At 44.6% G+C, this 19851-nt stretch overlaps 2 protein-coding genes across 2 annotated transcripts in view; one reads left to right on the forward strand and one right to left on the reverse strand.

Annotated features, from left to right (window-relative positions):
* Window positions 1-2423: 2423 nt before the first annotated feature.
* Spx (spexin hormone) lies at window positions 2424-8788 on the forward strand. Its single transcript, XM_051173363.1, is given in 7 exon segments — window positions 2424-2429; window positions 2760-2840; window positions 2957-2983; window positions 2985-3015; window positions 3655-3717; window positions 5626-5709; window positions 8670-8788. Coding segments are annotated over 7 exon segments (411 nt in total).
* A 2351-nt stretch (window positions 8789-11139) lies between these two features.
* Window positions 11140-19851, reverse strand: part of Gys2 (glycogen synthase 2) — a 29935-nt gene continuing 21223 nt past the window's right edge. Inside the window, exons 12-16 of the mRNA XM_051173326.1 lie at window positions 18681-18807; window positions 16811-16906; window positions 15688-15851; window positions 14551-14631; window positions 11140-11426 (exon numbers count right to left, since the gene is read on the reverse strand). Coding sequence (XP_051029283.1) covers window positions 11196-11426; window positions 14551-14631; window positions 15688-15851; window positions 16811-16906; window positions 18681-18807 — 699 coding nt within the window. The 3' untranslated portion in view covers window positions 11140-11195. The remainder of the gene's footprint in view (window positions 11427-14550; window positions 14632-15687; window positions 15852-16810; window positions 16907-18680; window positions 18808-19851) is intronic.

Here is a 19851-nt window from a genome sequence, read left to right on the forward strand (position 1 = left end):
ATGTTCTTATTATCTCTGCTCTATACCATACGTCTGATTTTTTTCCAGCATCTCTCTGGTGTAATCCATGCCTAGATTCCTTATCCTCTTCCTCTCTCCCCAGAAATCACACCTAGCTATTGGCCATTCAATTCTTTATTAAACCAATGTGTGACACATCTTCACACATTAAACAAATGTTCTGCAATTCATTCCTTTAGTTTTTTTTTTTTTTTTGTTTATCTTTACTCTCCATCATCAATAATAGCTCTGATTATCTTCAATGGCATACATCTTACAAATGATTGTTATCAACAGACAATGACAAACCTAACTGGCTTAAACAAAAGACTCAAAGGGAAGGTCATCACACCCCAGCACTAAGTTCTGGAATCCACCACTAACTCTGCCAGAATTGCTCTAGAAACTAGATCTGCCTCCACTGTTCTAGGGGCTCCTCCTGACCCAGCAGAAGGCTCCATCAAACACACAGGTGTGCTAGAGAAGCCTGGGGGTACAGAAATCTACTAAAGTAGGGAGGCATTTACAATCTGCACAAGAGAACAACTCCACCAACCAACAACATAATCCCACAACGCCACAGCTTAGAATACTCCAATTCATCATTTCTCCTCCCCAAAATGTGAATTTTGGGCTGGTTGTCAACACTTGTTTTGATTTCATTGTATTTGCTGTTTAACCAACTCCAATTTTGCTTATTCCCTCTGACAGCTTCATACTTCCAAATGTATTTGTCTATTGCCTCATCTAGCTTGAGCTCTGAAATTTTAAACTACAGTGTGTGTGTGTGTGTGTGTGTGTGTGTGTTTGTGAAAATTTAAACTATGGAACTATAGTGTGTGTGCGCGTGTGTGTATACACAACACCATGTTTTCAGTCAGAGGAATTCATACAGGAGTCAGCATTCTCCTTCCACCACCTGAGTCCCAGGGATAAAATGCAAGTTATTCAGGGGTCTTGGCAGCAGGCGCCTTTACCTGCTGAGTCAGTCACCAGCCACTCAGGCTCTCACTATCACTGCAGACTCTGAGCTGCTTGACATCAGCCCCGCCCCAAGGACTCCTGTTTCTGATTGCTCTCCTTTATCTCTTTTCCTGAGTCTACCTGTATGCTTTCTGTATGCTTGTTTCATAGCTCTCTCTCTCTTCCTGTTGATAGATTCATTCACGCCCAGTCTTCCCCCACTTTTAAATTCTTAGAATTCTTCAAGTTCCTACAGTGGATCACTCCTTTGTTTAGAAAAGTTGATGACCTTTTGCTGGACCCCTACGTGGCATTTCTGGTCATCTACTTTGCCTTCCTACTTGCATGTCAAATACACATTCTTATGTCCCTGTGTTCATGGTTTGCTTCCTTAGGAAGTCTCTGTTGCTCTGGTAAACTGTTTCATTTATCCATGCTTGAGCCAAAAATCTAAGCAGCAGCCTGGCTTGACTGATTTATTTTCTCGTACTCTCCTGTCTGATTTACCCACAAATCCTCTGTTTTCCACCTCCAAAATCATCTCTAGCTTTCCATTCTCTGCCACTCCAGTCTTCCGTCACAGCCTTTTGCTTGTGACCACATTTTCTTATGTACTAGCCAGCGCTCAGCGCCCTCCCCTGTAGCCCACCGTGTTTCTGCCTCCTCCACCTCGAGTAAACCATGCTGTTTGCTGTCTCTCTGTTTTCCTTTTCCTTTGACTGCAGAGTAACTGGAATACCAGCTCCAAAGCCCCTGGAATCTTATCTTTCTAATCCCCTATGGCTTTCTCTCTGTAAAGTAAGCCAGCACTCCCTCCCCCCCCCCCCCAATGTCATCCTACCCACCTTGACTTATCAACCTCAGCATTGTGCCAATGGCTAGATGAAGCCCCTCTAACTGCAAGAGTACCTTGAGACCAAGGGGGGATGCTTGAGTTAAAGGAGGATTTGTCTGGTATGAGGCGGACATTCAAGGCATGTTTGTTAAATCATTGACTAGATGGATAGATACTTGGGTGAATGGCTGATGTCAAGTTCCTCTGAGGTTCCTTAACCTTTTCGTGTTCACCGGGGTGATTCATCTTCAGCCACAGCTCCTTGTGTTATCCGCTTGTTTTCATTAATAATGATGGTGATAGAATGCACGGGGCGTCTTAACAGGAAAACAAAGGTGACGGTGGGTGCTGGTACAGTCAGAGTGTCTCCTAGCTGGTGTGGTCACTTCCTAAACAAATGATATCCGCCCATCAATCACTGTCCTATTTCCGCCAACTAGATCTCCCTTGAGGAGTCATCAGATCAGCCCTGTTCTGAAGATTGACAGGCTGCCTGTGTGGTCTCCTCTCCCTCCCCTGTGCAGGCTCACACGGAGAGTTTTTAAAGCCCCAGGTTGCAAAAGGATTGAGCAGACTGGCAGGTAGAGAGTGACAGCGACTGTGGGACTCTGGAAAGGGCCGGAACATGAAGGTAAGCCTCAGCAGACCCGTTCACCCCACACCCACTCTGCCTGCCTGTCTGGGTAATATTTAATGAGAGTTTTAATGACAAGGCATTGGGAGAAAACGCATCCAAATAGTGAAATCCTTTGCCTTTGCTGAGTAAAATAACTTATCCTCCAATTCTTTATTTGGGTAAAGTTAAGAAAAGCATACGTTTCTAGTTTTTAAAATTGCTCAGTGTGGATTGCCGAGGAGGTAGGACCATATACAGAAGTGAGGAGCTTGTCTGGTCTGAGGAGAAGGCAGAAAATCCAGCGGAACTCAGGTGGGCCTGTTTGGTTTATGTTTTTTTTTGTAGGGCCCCAGCGGCCTGGCGGTGACAGCCTTGGCCCTTCTCCTGGCGCTGTCTGTCCTGGGAAACAGCAGCGGCGCTCCGCAGGTAATCGCAGGCACCCAGAGGGCACAGCCCCGTGGGAACTGTGCCGCCTCCGGGCTTTTTCTTCTTTCCACCCCGCTGCCCTGCAGTAACTGCTCTCCTGCCCTCTCTCGCTGCAGAGACTCTTTGAGAGGAGAAACTGGACTCCCCCAGGCGATGCTCTACCTGAAGGGCGCGCGTGAGTCCCAAACTCTTGGTTCTCTCCCCGGAGGTGATGATGGGAGACACCCCGGGAACCCTGGAAGCCACAGAGCGGGAACCTGGGGAGAGTGGAACCTGGCTCCAGTAAATAGCCAGGGTCTCCCTCCGGCAAGGCCGAAATGGTAAGCGAGGTTAGGTGAGATGCAGGGAGAGCCTTGATGGCCAGAGCCACCAGAGAGGAGCCGGGCATCGGGCCTCACAGCTCTCTCTCTGGAAGCTGAGGCAGGAGAGCAGCTGCGAGTGCGAGGCTAGCTTGAGCTGCATAGTAAGTTCCGGGTCAAAGTAAGAAAGGTGGAAGGAGAGGGAGGAGGGAGGGAAGAGGAGGAGGAGAGGGGTTCAAGGGACGGGAGGGGAGGAGAGGGGAAATGAGGGAGGGTGGAGGAGGGGGTGGGTGGTTCAGTGAGAGGACTACTGGTGTTCTGTTTTTCGTTTGTTGAGCAAGCAGGGTGTCTGGGGTTAGAGGAGCAAGGGATGAACTTGACAAAAAGAAAAGTTAGGAATTGGGGGGGGGTGCGCGAACCCCGCTGGGCTGGTCTCTGGGGCACCGTCGCCTTCCAACCTCGGTCTTCCTGGCCCGGGTCTGGCGGCCCGAGCTCAGCCCGCGTCTCCCCCGCAGAGGGCCGCCGCTTCATCTCGGACCAGAGCCGCAGGAAGGAGCTGGCAGACCGGCCGCCTCCAGGTGGGTGAGCGCTGCGCTGCGGCCGCCGGCGGGGGCTCAACCTGTACTGCCCCCACCCCACCCCACCCCACCCCACCCCACCCCACCCCGGCAGGCAGCTGCGGAGCCCCGAGCCCCATCAGAGCGGCCAGAGGGCAGAGAGAAGCCCACCCGGTGTTTATTTATGGATAGAGCCTTGCTCCTTTTCCTCCCAAACACTAATTACTATTACAGAATTACTTACAAGGTTCAAATGTATCTCCCTCTTACATTACTGAAAACAGCTACTAAAAGGTTTTAAAAACAAACATAACAAGCAAAGGTCATTAAAAATGGAGCCAGGTACGAATGCCTGGGGGGGGAGGGGTAGGTGGGGAGGGAATCAGTTTTCTCCAGGGACAGCTCCGGGTTGGTCTATCCCATCTGAAATGGTCAGCCCTGAATATTTGTACACATGAGTAACACTAGATAACTCGGGGGGGGGGGCGTGGAAATACTAATTAAAGAAAAAGTCATGAGTCTGAGAGGGTTATAGGAAGAGTTGGGGCAGAGAGAGATCACAGAAATGACGCAATACTAATGAAACATGAAATCCTGAGGGGGTGGAGGGGTCAAGGCCCTTTTTCTTGACGAAACCACGCCATTGCAGTTTAAAAAGAAGACAAACTGATTTTGGTAAAATTTTGTATACAAATGCAAGGAATAAAAGATAGCGTTTGAGAAATCTTTAACACTGTGGGACACAACCCCTAGCAGACGCTTCACGAGTTACTGTTTCTGTTCCTCTGGTTTTGCAGTGTGATTAACCTTATGTTGTGAGTGTAAAATACGTTTCTTCTCTTTCTGTTACTTCCATTAAACCCAGTGTCTGTGTTGAATTGGGACTGAGCCATCTGGTGCCTTAAATTTGAGGTAGGATGAGGAAGCATCCTAACACCTGTAGTGCACTAAACATGGACTTCAAGGAATCTGAAACAGCTCTGAATAGTTAGCGAAAGTATCTTCAGTCGGCTAATTACCTCGTGTGTAGCTCAGCATGCACATGTTTATCTCAAACTCATTCGGTAGATGGAAAGTGGGGAATTCAGGCGCCGATGGAATCATGCCCCAATCTTTTGGCCCAGACAACTGTTTTGAGCTGTGAGAGGAAAATTCACCCCTCCTAAGCCCGGAAGAGGGGAAAGCCGCAGAGGCTGTCTTACTCCATCTTCCCTCCCTAACATAAGGTGTGCATTCCTCTTCCAGCCCCAAATGTAAACACAGCAAAAATAATCGGAAGTCATTTCCAAGAGAAATATGACAGACGTCTCAACTTACGAAGACCAACATGAGACCAAGGAGACTGACCAGCAGACAAGGGCCCGACACCAAGCCTTACTGCCCAAATCCAACCCCTCAAACCCACACACACAGAGCTGACCTCTGACCTCCATGAGTGTGGGCACATGCACGTGCACACACACGCACGCACACGCACACACATGCACACACACATGCACACACACATGCACACACATACACACACACACATGCACACACATACACACATGCACACACACATAGACACACATGCACACACATGCATGCACACACATGAACACACATGCACACACACAAACATACACACATGCATACACATGCACACACGCATACATGCACACACATGCACACACACACAAACACATACACACACGGAGAGGAATGTTCTAAATAAAATGCAATACAAATGTTTAATTCATTTTTTAAAATCAATATTCAGTGTACGCTGTTCACAGGTCGAGAGTCGGCTTCACAGAGGCCTTTCTGGCCATGCATAGCAGAGGAAGTCATTTACGTGTTAATTTATTCACAGTGTTTAATTGACATGAATAGCTAAGTGCTGCTTTGTTTACATGAATATCAAGGCTGTGTATACTTGTGTTTCTCCAGAAAGACGGAACTTGAATCTTCAACCACTAACTCTCCCAGAAGCTGTAGCGCTGCTGCTGGCTTCATTGCAGAAACCACAAAAAGGTACACATATGCTCACTGCTTTCTACTCTGGAGCTTTGATTGCCAAGCCCTTCTCCAGACCCACAGAAATACATATTCAATACAAGCCAATGTACTTCCCAGTATAATTAGTCCCAAGAATATAAAAAAATGCTTCCTTGATGAGAGTGGGGAATAGCATATGAATTTCATGACCCATCACTCATTTTAATAACATTTATTTGTTTACTTTTAAATAAACTGTCTTACGTTGAGGCTGGCCTCAAATTCCCTATGTAGCAAAGGCTGGCCTTGAACTCCTTATCCTCCTGCCTCCACCCAATAGTTAAAACTGAAGGCGCTCCAACCAGCTGTATTGTTTTATAACTGAAAGCACTAAAACCAAAAAAAAAAACAACAACAAAACAAAAAATGAAATAACGAAAATCCAATTGCTCACGCTCAGAATGGAATCAAATGGAAGTCTGCTCAGCAATCCCGGTTCACTTTTGCACACAGCCAGCCATTCTGCACACATGGTGTGGAAGCTAGCAGAACCGAGGCATCCTGGCAATGGGTCAGCTATGTCTTTGGAAGTTCACACACCTGGGTGTTGCTCCATCAGCCTTCACTAGCTGTGTGACCCTGTTACAGGGACAGCCCCACAGTTCTAAGGACCCATTGTCATGAGGTGCATAGTGTGTGTATGTGTGTGTGTGTGCAGTATGTGTGTGTCCACGCATGTGGAGGCCAGATGTTGTCACTAGATGGCCTGTCATTTTCTGCTTTAGTCTTTAAGGCAGGTCTCTCACTGAACCCGGAAGTGGCTGGTTCATCCATCTGGCTGGTCAGTGCGCTTCTAGAGATCAGCCTGTCTCCATTCCCCACCATTGGGATTACTGGCATGTGTCATTGTGTCTGGCTCTTCTGTTTGAGTGTTGGGGATCCAAACTCAGATCTTCAGGAGCTCCTTACCGACTGAGCCCATGTCTCCGGTCCCAATCCTATTATTAAGAGTAGACGTCATCGGCAGACCATGGGAAAAGTTACAGGAAGCTGGATAATAGAGAATGCTGTGTCCAGGTGATGGGTTTTAACTCCCAGCTGTGCAACAATGAACCAAGTCTTGAGGTCTTTAGGAAAAGAACTTTGGTGGCAAATGACAGTAGCAATGAATGTTGGGAAGATGGACAGAGCCAGACACCAGGCTACAACAGAGAAAGGAAAGTTCAGTTTAAGCGGGAGGAGGGATAGCATTCTAGGTCCCCATTTCAAGTGTTTGGGGGAAACAAGCGTAAAGTGTTTGCTTGACTGATGGATTTCTTTCTTACAGATGAAGGAGGGAATTTATCAAAGTGTATCCCTGGAAGACTGAACTAGTGAAAAGGCACCCGGGCACATTCAAGTGCACGCCTGTCCCTGTGAAAACGCAGTCCCGTGATTAGGACCCTTCCTTCCACGCCTGTAACTTTAGACACCTGCAGCTCTAGGATTAGTCTTCCAGAAGCAGAAGACACACGGAATTCTTGGCTGGAACACTGCCAAGTTCTTCCCCTGCTTTGGGTTCAGGACAGCTGTGTCTGACGCAGGCTTGGATTTTGTATGGCCTTTAGAATGTCAAGGCTGGGAACTCAGAAATGCTTTCTTTTCCCCGCAGCCGGGCGCTGTCTGGGTCTTAGCGGTTTGTGTCTCACCCTTTTGGGGTTCACTCAGCAGCAATTCTCCCTGTTCCCTTTTCTCGTCCCCAGTAAGAGAGAAGCTGTGACAGGACTTCCTGTGTATGGGGCAGCATATGTCTTCCTGTAACTCATCTACAGAGGTTAATTAAGGAGGGAGGTGGGAGAGGACGCCTGGGGTAAATAAAGCTCCCATGAAGACACCCATTGTCTTTGCTGCTTAGACGGGGGACCCTGCATGATCCTGAAACCCATGGAAGGTCCGTGAAGAGTCAGGGCTGGGAGCCTCTTTGTGTTCCAAAGGAATCTAACTGAATTCCACTTAGAAACTTAGACCTTAAAGTCACTGGCATATAAGCAGATGGTGACGGAGTTTGCCAGAGCATATGCCACACAAACGGGGGTAGCCTGTGGAGATCCCTGTTTTTTTGTGGCTGAAAGAGACTTCGCCATGACTTCACATTAGGGTACTCCCATGGCACAAGTGTGTTCCATGTGCATGATTTATCCATTTCCAAGTCCAAACACAAGGGAAGGCACCCATGCATTCACACACACACACACACACACACACACACACACACACACACACAGTGGGGGCAGTTGAGGATAAGATCCCTACAGCAAGGGTAATAACTTACTTGGGATTATAGCATGATCACCATGGTATTTTTTTTTTTTTTTACCTAATCAATTCAGAATTGCTAACCATAACTTCGGAATATCTTTATGTGAATATCTGTAATATATGCAGTCTGAAATTTGAACTCTGTGCTTGTGTTTTGTCTGCTTCTCTGTTCACTATTAAGTAATAAAATTATATTAAGTTAATGAACCATTGGTTTCTGCCTTCCCCCACCCCCCAAAAAAAATCCAAGAACTAGAAACTGTGGCATTATCATAGGCACTTGTCACTAGTCATGACTTAACTTAAAAGTGGATTGACTTATGGAGTTAATGAATGGGTACACCAGGTGTGGATTAAAAGCCCCACCCTCCAACACTACCGCAATAGCCAGCAAATTCCAACATGAACAGGTGGGAAAACTACTTTCCAGCCAGAACCGGGTGTGTTCTCCAGTCTCTTTATTTCTACCTTTGTACAAATTGAAATGAATAAGGCCACAGGTCAAAGCTGTTTACCTTATGAGACTCATCTTAAAGTTGGACATTGCTGACGTCGACACATATATGCATACAGACCATCTCTTCCTCGGAATTTCCGGCCACTTTCTGCACAACGCAACATGTTCTCCCTCTCATTGCCCCCTCCCATCCCCCATCTTCAGTCTTGACTCTTGGTTGCTGTTCTCTTTGTATTTCTAGATGTGTCCCCAAACCCCAGCGCCATTGGAACCCTGAAAGAGGAGAGGCAAGGGCAAAGGGCAAAGGGGCTCTGCCTTGCTCGGGTCAGCCTTTGGTCCACGCCCCTCCGTGCTTGGTGAAAAGCATAGAAATGGGTGTGTATTAGCGGCCTTGAGTTTCATCGTTGTAGCTTGGCCTCGGGTAAAAGTAGAGCTGGCAACGCAGCTGCATTCAGTTCAGTCTTTCCAGTGGCTAATTCTTCGAAGAGTTCATTTCTCATTTCATTTGATTCTTGAAGTTACTGAGTGACGGACGATACAGCTGTGAAGCCATGTGACTTCACTGAAAGTTGAGCTCCTCCTATGGGGCCTCTTTGGATTTCCTCGAGAACAGTCCTCTCTGTGCCTTGAAAAACCATCCGCACCGCATTGCAAGTCCCAAAGTTTACAGCTGCAGGTATGAAACCAGCTCTGCTCACCCTGGCTTTGCCGTTGGAGGGTGTGGTTTCACTGCTAAAACCAAGTGCCCCACACTGGCAGCTTAACAAAAACAGATTTACCTTTTAGAGTTCTGGAACTGTCAGACCAACATGTTGGCGAATGCCTGTCTGGCGAAGACTGCTCTCTCGCAGTTGCTTCCTTGCATGGCTGTACCTCCAGGAAGCAACTCCCTGGGGCCTCCCCTCCCCTCCCCTTCCTCTCCCCCCTCCCCTCTTCTCCCTCCCTGCCTCTCTTCCTCCTTCTGTAGCTTCCTCCCTTCCTTCTTTCTTCTTTGTCTTTTCTCTCTTCTTATTTTGGTACTGGGTATTGAGCCCTGAGCCCCATGCAGCTGAACAAGCAGTATACATCTAAGCTACCATCCCCAGCTTGGCTGTGGGGAGGGGGTGTCCTCTTTTCTAAGATCACTAACTTCATTCCCAAAGACTATGCTCTCACAGCCTTGACACCTTACAGAGGCCATCATTCCTAGTGCTATCATACTGGAAGATTGTTTTTTTTTAGCAGGATTGAGCTTTATATAATTCATGTTCCTCCTTCTCGATGTATATAAAAAGGTGAACTTACAACCATCTTCTACGCTGGCTTGATTCATTGCTTGTATTCATGCTGCTACTTTCTCTATGGCCACAAAGGTGCTAGATGACAGCCTACCCTTGTCTTCAACCGTGTGACATGGTGTCTTTTTCACCGTAAGTAAGAAGACCAACACTTATACAGAGCATTTTTGGAGCAAGGCCAACTGATCTGTCAATCAAAGTGATCACTATGTGGTGTGTGGGACACAATGAATGGCTAGTCAGTTATGAAAAAAAAATGAACCAAGGGTAAATCCTGGCTCTGCTGTTAGTGTTTAGTCAATTTAGTTCATTACATTTGCAATATAACTATGCATATTGCAATCATTCAGCTACCCTCTCAAATATATTACAGACTATGTTAGAGAAACTGTTCCTACATATAAATAGATTTCTACTTTTCCTACAATTTCTGATCCCTTCCAGCTGGATGGTGGTGGTGCACACCTTTAACCCTGTGAGTTTGAGGCCAGCCTGGTCTACAGAGGGAGTTCCAGGACAGCCAAAACTACACAGAAAACCCTTTCTCAAAAAGAAAGAGAAATAGATTCCTTTCAATATGCTAAGTACTATTCATGACAGGTACTCCACACATGTTATTTTGACGTCGTAAACATCTTAAGCACAATATTATCAAAGAAAATAAAATCTGTCGTGACACATTTATTCATTTGGATTTGGCAATTTATTATCTATAAAAGATTGAAATTTCCATTTAATCAACTAAAGTACTGTTACAATAAGGTGACACACATGGTGGTAACATCTTACTATCAGTGACTTGAACACAAATTCTAGATAGCAGGCATCATGTAGTAAATATTTTTCAGCACACATCAGAACATGGATTTGGGCTAGTTTGTTTTCTTGTGGACTTCGACAGTCATCTGCAGAGCGAAATAGAAATCCATGGCTTCAATGCAAATGACAAATAAATAACAAAGTCTTGCCGATCTAAAATATGTGAGCCATGCAATCATAGCTCAGATCCAGTCTTTTTGGGAAGAGAGAAGCTTCATAAATATTAATCAAAGGATTATGATAATGATTTTTCTAAAAAATAAGTAGCTAAAAAACTCTCATCACTTACATTAAACATTTTTTTAAATGTAGGGTCTTACTCTTTAACCCAGTCTGGCCTTGGCATCATGGCAATCCTCCTGCCCCAGCCTTCTGAGTGCTAAGATTACAGGTGTGAGTCACCATCTCCACCTAAATTACCCATCTTTAAAATGCCTCCAGTCCCACTGCTTAAAAAGTCCTACTCATCTTTAAGTTTGCAGAGACAAGACTTAAAGATTAAAGTAATATAATACAATATAACACTGCTTTATTCTGAATTACAAAACTGTCATCCACTTAATCTCCTCCATTCTTTACGGGCAGAAACTGTGATTGTGTTTTTTCAGAAGGAAAAGGAATCAAGCATTTTCACTCTCTCGGAGACTCATTCTTACTTTGCACGCTCTGGATCAGTTCTTATATTCCCCATGAAGCTTTTTCTTCCCCTTTGGAACGTGGTTCAGAAAAAAGGGTGACTTGATGTTTAACCGATCCCTCTCAGCCTCCTCTTCCTCGTCATATCTTTCATCCTCATCCTCATCTCTGTCTTCTTCCACATCACTGCTCTGAGGACTGGAAGTCTGAGATCCTGATGGAGAAGGTGGTACTGAGGAGGGCCTGGGATACTTAAACCCATCCGTCTGCCGAAGACAAATAAGACATAAAAGTTCAAAATAACTTCTAGGTTCTCTCTCTCTCTCTCTCTCTCTCTGTTTTGTTGCTTTTCTTTTGGTTCCTCTTGTTGTTTTGAAACAGTCTCTATGCATAGCCCTAACTGTCCTGGAACTCGCAATGTAGACAAACCTGACTTCAAACTCACAGAGATCCTCCTGCCTCTGCCACCAGAGTGCTGGGATTAAAGATATGCACTCCCACACCTGGTTGGTTTTCTTTTTCTTTCTTTGTTTTTCTCTCTCTTTCTTTTTTCCTCTCTCTCTCCCCCCCTCTCTCTCTCCCTCTCTTTCTCCCCCTTCCCTCTTTCTTCCTTCCTTTCCTTTTTTTAAATATAATGGTCTTTTTAAGATTTTTAATTACATTTCACAAGTGCATGCTATACACATGATTTGTCTTTTTCCAAATCAGCTTAGGTTTAACATTATTCAAACACATGTGAAGGGGCGCACACACACACACACACACACACACACACACACACACACACACACACAGCTCACAGATACCAGATGAAAACATCAGATTCCCAGCCCCGACTTCCCAGTTTTCAATGACACAGACAGTACAGATGCTAATTTAATTTTTTTTAGGTAGTCTGTTGTGATCCTTCAGGTGCTTAGGAACTCTGCCTCTGGTACTATCAACATTAAAATAGATCCATTATACATTCAGTTAGTTATCTGTGATTACACACTAAAATATACTAAGTGCTATATTTATTGTCTATAATAATTGTATATAATTATACACTGTTTAATTTAATATTCTAACAATATCCTTATAAATTAGTTCTTCCTGCTTCCTCTCTGAGAGAGAGAGAGAGAGAGAGAGAGAGAGAGAGAGATAGCAAATGACTTTCTAGAAGCCACAGCATGTGAGTGGCACAGCAAAATTTAGTGCCAAGTCTGTGACAACCCTAGGGTCTTTCTTTTCTCCCAGTGGCCACACATGTTGCTCTATCATCTTTCAGATGTTTCCAGAATGTTCCAGGACATGGGCAGCTACATAGGCCACCAACAGACACCACTAAGGAGAATCCAATGAGGCTGGGTGACCTCATTGATTCCTGAGATTGTACCAACTGCATCGTTTTAGTTTGTGATAAACATCATGGAGGTATAAGTGACACTGCTCAGCTACCTGTGGTCATCGAGAAAGCTCATGTGGCAAACCCACGCTCAGCACCAACGGTGTTCATCCTGGATCGCATTTGCCACCAAAGACACAGCCTGGAATGCATCACAGCATCCCTGCTTGTAGGAGCGCGTGTGCTTGAAAGCAACTGGGCAACTTCATTTCGATCGCGTTTGGACATTGTTATTGTGTTATACAAGTATAGTCCTTTCGAGCTCCTGGTACTTTTTGTGAAGGCAAAACAGGAACTGGAGCATGAGTCACACACTGTGGGCCATGCTGCTAAAGAAGACAGAGGCTCCCTCCCCTGCTGACCATCAACTGCTGACAGTTCCCTCAGTTAGAGGTGGGCTGCGACCCTCTCCTGGGAAATACTGATTAGTGAGTGGGTCAGGAGGAGAAGGGAGAAGAGGAGGAGGAAACATGAAGTTGGGAGGGATATGGGGAGTGATCTAAATACGTCTATGGAAGTATCAAGGGATTTTTTAAAAGAGCGGAACCTGCACTTAGGACCTGAAGGCGTAAGAGCTAAACTCTCATTAATTGAATGAAAAACATAAATGGGTGATTGGAGCTGAGTTAGCAGGTGAGACATGTACCTTCAGGTAAATGAGGCACCCAGCTCTCCCAGTAACCGCAGAGGTTGGCATGTGCAGAGGGGAAGTTCAGGGGAATCCTCCTGCCTCATGTAGGGGCTAATCCTTCCTTCTACATCTCTCCCAGAAATCTGACCTAGATGGGCTAGTCACTCTCATATTAATAAAACTTGTTTCAGTAAAAATGATCCCAGCCTAGGACCCTGGATCAGAATGCAGCTGGATTTGAGGGATGTTCGTGCCCTTGACAGGGATGGACAGTCTCAGGGGAGGTGATAAAACTGGTAACACTCAACAGTGTAAAAAATTGTGTACATCTGCTCAAAAGATACTTCTTCAGGACACAGAGCCCCTGAACAAAGTGGGTCTTTCTGTTTGTTTTGTTTTGTTTGTTTGTTTAAGACAGGCTTGCTCCATGGTTCTCTTAAAGTCACAAATCCAAATGACTCTTGTGACTCAGCCTTCTGAGTAACTGGGCCTATATGCATGTGACTCTAAGGTGATCTTATACACAATGGTAACTCAGATGTGTCCAACCTGCCATCCATGGACTACATGAAGCCAAGAATGGTGATGAATGTGGACCAAGACAAAACTGGAAACTTTTTTTAAACTGTAAGATTTTCTCCGTGGTTGTTTAAAAAAAAATGTTGACTCCACAGTTGGCATAATTCTTGTGTGAACTTTATACACAAAGCAAAGTATTGCAATATCAAAAAATGTGGACACACTAAGAATTCATATTTTCCCTCTGAGGCTGTCCTTGGATTGATGCAAGGCAAAAAAAAAAAAAAAAAAAAAAAGAAAGAAAGAAAAAAAAAAAGTAATCCTTGGATCAGGATCAATAGATTCCAGCAGGGATGAATCAAGCTGAAGACCCTGTCCTCTACCTTTAGAAGAGAGTATGCGTGAACTGCGGTGGTTTCACTGATTGGGATGTCTAATTGGATGTTAGAGAAAACTCCTGTGGGCCATGCTGAATGCAGGGGTCCAATTCCTCCTCTGAGCTTGAATTTGTCCTATTTAACTCTTGCCAAGTTGGTCATTCTCTGAACACTTCCTTGGATAGCAAATCTACCTCCTGTTAAATCAAACCACTCTGTTGCTGAATGACTCAGAAGAATGAGAGCCTAACAGAGCTTCCCGACATCAAGGCAGAGAGAGTTATAATGAAGAGACACCCCTCTGATGGAGTGAATCAGCCATTAGGTTTGTGTGACTCTACTCTTCGCTTTGATTCAACACCATAAAAGGCATACTGCTGGCATACTGAGCTACTTACAGATTCAAAGGTCTTCTTAGAAATGTCAAGTAAGAAATGCCATTTTTGTAAAAAGCAAACAGTACATTAAATATTTACCGTTGGAGGTGAGGTGGGCTCCAGATGGAATTTGTCTGGAAAAGCTCTGCTTAGACTCAGGTGTCTGGCATGCTGGTAATACTGTCAAGACAAAGCAAACTCACATGTTCAACCCAACTAGGTATTTCAGTAACCAATTAAGAATATAAGGTCCTATCTTCCTAAGCCTGAAAGATCCATCTCCACATTAACAGATATGTAAAACTGTACTTATCATGGGCTATCACATAATAGTTTACCATATCAGACATTGTGTTGACCAATAGCTAGCTGTGTATTTGAAGTTGGGGAATCTATGTGTCCCAAGTTTGAGAATCAATGAAGAAATGACCATCTATAGTTCTATTACTGGCATGCCCAGAAATACCATAAAATATTGAGGGAGATCATCTGTGTTGGTCATGCTGAGCTTTGGGCTGAATATAAACACGACTGGAAATTGCTTCAATCCTTTGATATTGAGACATATTGGAAAGAACGTCTAAGGCCTGGCCTTCCTGTTCTTGGTTCAAATGAGGTAGTGGTATTAACTACTTAGGTCACACTGAGCATGATTATTATTGGATGTAGATACTCAGCAGATGGCTACACCAATTCTTGACAAGGAGAATTCAATAATATGAAAAAAAAAAAAAAACCCCACATTTCAGGAAAGCTAAAGTCTTCGTTTAGTAACAAATCACTCAGTTTTAAGATATGTGGACACCTCAGTGATTGCACGCCTATGGCATAAGTGAATAAGGGCATTGTCTGTACTTGCTGCTTCACAGGGAGGGTCCTTTCCACTCTACATTGTTGAAGAATATGATTGCATCATCCGTGGAGTGAAAAACAAGTAAGGTCTTTGCTCTTGACATTTTCTCAACTCCGCAAAGCATTTCTGCATGCCTGTTATGCATCAAGCTAAGTGCATGCTGGGTTTATGGCATGCTATATCCTCATGGACTATCTGAAACCATGAAGACTTGGGTTTATAACTCTGAGGATTCATGTTCAGTTAAAAAGCACAGGGACACATCCTGAGATTTCAGCACTCATGGTACTGAGTTGAATTTACAGATTGGGACTAAAAGCAAGGCTTTCATTGTGCAAGAAGATCTCAACACGCTCCTCCTGGCTGCTTAGGAATTTGCTCACTCTGCCTAGATATCTCCAGTCCAGAAGATCTGAGAGCCTCTCCGTGCGGTTCCTCTGGATAATTCTCTGACGGCGTGACTGTTTGCAAAACCCGTAGAGAAACTGAGTCAGCTGATTGCAAGAATCATCTGGAGATCGGAAGCGCCTGTCGACTATGTAAATACCTGAAGAACATACACATATCAAAATCTGACATCCAATTTAAAATGTAAATACTTGGAGAACACATACACAAATCAAAACACAATCATCTTCCAACTTATCAATGTAAATATCTGGAGAACACACACACACACACACACACACACACATACACACACACAAACCAAAACATGACTTACTTTCAATATATTACCAAGGTTCCACCAAAGGCCACAACCAGCCTGGCATCAGTATCTGCCTAAGTTACCACCTTCACTTTATCTTTCCCCTTCTAAGGTTGTATGTTTTCTAAGTCTTCTAATTATTAAAAACCATCATTAATCCTCTGTCAACAAAGTAGAACTTACCTTTAAAAGAAAAAAAAAAAAAAGATATGTAGCCCTCTGGGTCAGTAATTCTCTAGGAATTGTTACAAACCAGCAACACCAGGCAGAACCTGTATTAGGTCCTCCCCCACCTCCCCGAAACCTCACTGAGAGCCAAGCAGAGGAGAGCTGCCCCCTGCAGACTCAACTGCTAAGACAGAGGCAGAGAAAACATCCTCGTCAAAATTTCTCATTGCTAGGCAACTGAATTGATACACAGTGGAATGCAAATTGTCCTATGGTCTTAAAAAAGTGTTGTTGGTTTTTTTCTACCTTGACATGGATCTTGAAAAGACTAAACGGGGTTCTCTATAGAGTGGCCAATATGCATACTCCAAGACCAGAGCTACTTAGTATTATTGCTCCCAGGACTTAAGGGAAAAAAATTCTTTCACCACCATCAAAAAATAAATAAATTAATTAATTAAAGGCAAAGTTTGCCCAAGCTCCACCCCCTTGCAATTCTTCTTGGGAGCAATATATTCAGTATTAAGAATGTTCTTCCCTACGGGTCGCCTATTTAAATCTTCTTTTAGTTAAATGAGAAATACAAACCTTAATTTCATTTCAGGACACAAAGGGAGCAAAAAACTCACCGTACGCAGTAGGGTCAGCCACATGATCTTGCATGAAACAGCCAAAGCCAGACAGGTTTGTAGTCACACTCGGGATGCCCATCACCGTGCACTCGGCTGCCAGAGCATGGACAAAGAACAAAGAATGAGCTTCGGACCCACCCTCAGTGTTCACACGCTCATGGAGGGGAAAGGGTCCTGTTTGCCTGGGGGTAGGTTGTTACTCCCTGTCAGGCATGGTATAAACCCTTTATGAGCACTCACAACACATGTAATCTTTCAACCATCCCCTGACGTGACGCTGACATCATCGCTCTCTGGCAGGTGAAGAAATTAAAGCATGGGTGTTGATGTGATGATCGGGGACGTGGAGAGCTGGGGCTTGAAAGGAGACACCCAGTCCTAGAGTTCTGCTGCTCTCTCCTGCCCAAGCCCCACAGCCTGGTTTCTGGCTGCGTCTTTTCTGTTCTGAGCTTGTGACTCTGCCCGATAACTTCATGGGGTAGGGTGCGTGCTTTGACGCAGCCAGGCCCCCCCCACTATGATCCCCTCTACACGCACCCCTGCTACTCTCTTAAGGAGCAGGGAAGTCGTGGTCTGCTTCAGTCTTCCCTCGCCTTTTGATTAAAACCCGTTTCCCACTAAATATCGAAGATAGCTACACCTTTCTTCCTGTGTGTGAGTGTGCGAACCTGTGTGTACACGTTCATGTTGAGGGCCAAGGCTGATATCAAGGAAATTTCCTCAATTGCTCTTCTAATGTATTCATTTAGGCAAGGTCTCTCCATCAAACCCAGAGGTCGCCAGTGTGGCTGGTATAGCTGGCCAGCTTGCTCCAGGACCCTCTTCCTATTATTCTGAGGTTGGAATAACAGGCTTACTGCCAACCCCACGGGGTATTTGGTGGGTTTGGGGGATCTGAATGCTGGTCCCCTTTACCTGGCCACTGCTGTCCCTTGAGCTGTAGGTCAATTTTTTTTTTTTTTGCATTGTGTTTAAAATAAGTGGAATTTACCTAGATCAGGAAGGTATTTCTTGTTATCAATAAGACAGGAAAGCTATTCCTATCCTTAACGCTGGACTGTAGGCAAACTGTTTGCTTTTTATTTATTATTTATGCAGTGATGCTGGGACTGGGGCCTGGCATATTCTAAGCACATGTTCTACCACTGAGCTACACTTCAAACCCCTGTTAATCTTTTTATAAGACACTTCAGTACACATGGAAATCCATCACTCTTGTTGCTAATGGTAACTATACCGTTTAGGGACCAGAAGAGGGAACGACAAATAGTGGATCTGAGAATTCACTGTCAATGTGCAAAAGATAAAGGGAGACTGCAGAGCTTCTGAACATACGATGGCATTAGCTGCAATGCCTTAGCCACCACTAAACACGGCGCTTTCTTAACGCTACCTGGGTTTCCAGGGCCGACTTTTGTTTTACAAAATCCAATTCAAATAAAAAAAAAAAAAAACTGTATCTTTTGAAATAACTTTTAAAGAACCATATTGGGATACTAACAATTTTCACAGCAGCTCTGCCTAGTTTCTACTTCACATTAATGTGATCTACAGAGATAACCAAAGAGTATACACACAACCCTCATAGAACATCTATTCCCTCTTTGGAATACAATTAGACAACGGGCTTGACCCACTCAGGAGGCAGCAGACCCCCTGTAGCACAGTCACATAGGTTTTGTCCCCTATGTTAGGATCTACAGAGCATAAAACTAATGCCTGAGTGGGTCCAACCCAACTTTTTAAAGGAACCAAGAAAGTAAAGCCACAGTAGAGATGTTCAGTAAACTTTAACATTGGAATACACACACTTGAAATACCTTACAGGAAAATCAGTATCTATCCGTAATCTACACATAGCACATACCTGGAGTGTAACCCCAGGGTTCATAGTATGATGGAAATACCCCAAGGTGACAACCCCGGACAAACTCTTCATAATCCATGGGTAGTAGGGGGCTGGTGGAGGACAGGAATTCTGGGTGTAAAATCACCTAAAAGAGAAAGTTCTCATGAAGAAAATAAAGCAATAATAATAATCATCATCATCATCATCATCATCATCCTTGTATCCTTACTGCAATCCCAGAGAATCCATGTGTTTTATGTTTGGGATAGAGGGAAAGATGAACAATAAAGAACTTAGTCTCTCCTTTCCTCCCTCCCCCACTCCATAGCACAAAGTCTCCACTCTGCATGCCTAACTTTGCCCTCTGTCTCCAAATCTTGGCTCACAGGGTAGAGAGTTAGCTTGCACATTTTCTGCTTTCACACCAAATGAATCCCTCAAACCTTCTTCAGCCTTGTTCCCCAAGGAAAGTTATATTTGTCTTATTTGTCAGTGTGTTCCCAGCTTGAGCAGCAAAGAGAGGATGGGTCACTTGTGACCTACTCATGAGTTATGTGAGAGGAAACTGACCCCAAGGGAGAGAGATATTGAAACAGTCCTGTCCACATCAGACCATGCTGTTCCCTCTCACACGGACATAGTTATTATCTATCACTTCTTGACTTTAGTGAGTCCACCAGACTCACTAATCCACCCAACAACTGGAGCGTCCTGCAAAGATGCTATTCATGCCTCTCTGCTAAGGAAATCACACTTGACTCAAAGAAAAAAAAAAAAAACATGCCACACATACATAAAGGCCTGTGTGCAGAGCTGTGCTGGTGTTCAAGATAAATCATAAACACCCACTTATGTGTAAGACATCATTACTGTATGACATCCTGGGGAAGACAGAATTGTCAGGAATCGGCAAACTACTATTCAGCAGTGTGTATGCAGCGCACAAAGAGTGTTTAGGGCAGCAAAGCTTTCTATGCCACGCTACAGTGACAAGCACACATCATTGTTCACTTGTCCAAGCTCAGATGAATGAGGCCAATACGAGCCCTGACATGAAGGACATTGGAGAGACAGCAATGTGCCCACTGAGACTCATCACCTCCAGCAAATGGACCAAGCAGGTGAGGGCATTGCAGAAAGGAGGTGGCGCCTGGATGAGTCACCCAGAAAAGGGAAATGGACGATGGCT

This window comes from Phodopus roborovskii, unplaced genomic scaffold (assembly GCF_943737965.1).
Source record: "Phodopus roborovskii unplaced genomic scaffold, PHOROB, whole genome shotgun sequence".
Classification (NCBI taxonomy): domain Eukaryota; kingdom Metazoa; phylum Chordata; class Mammalia; order Rodentia; family Cricetidae; genus Phodopus; species Phodopus roborovskii.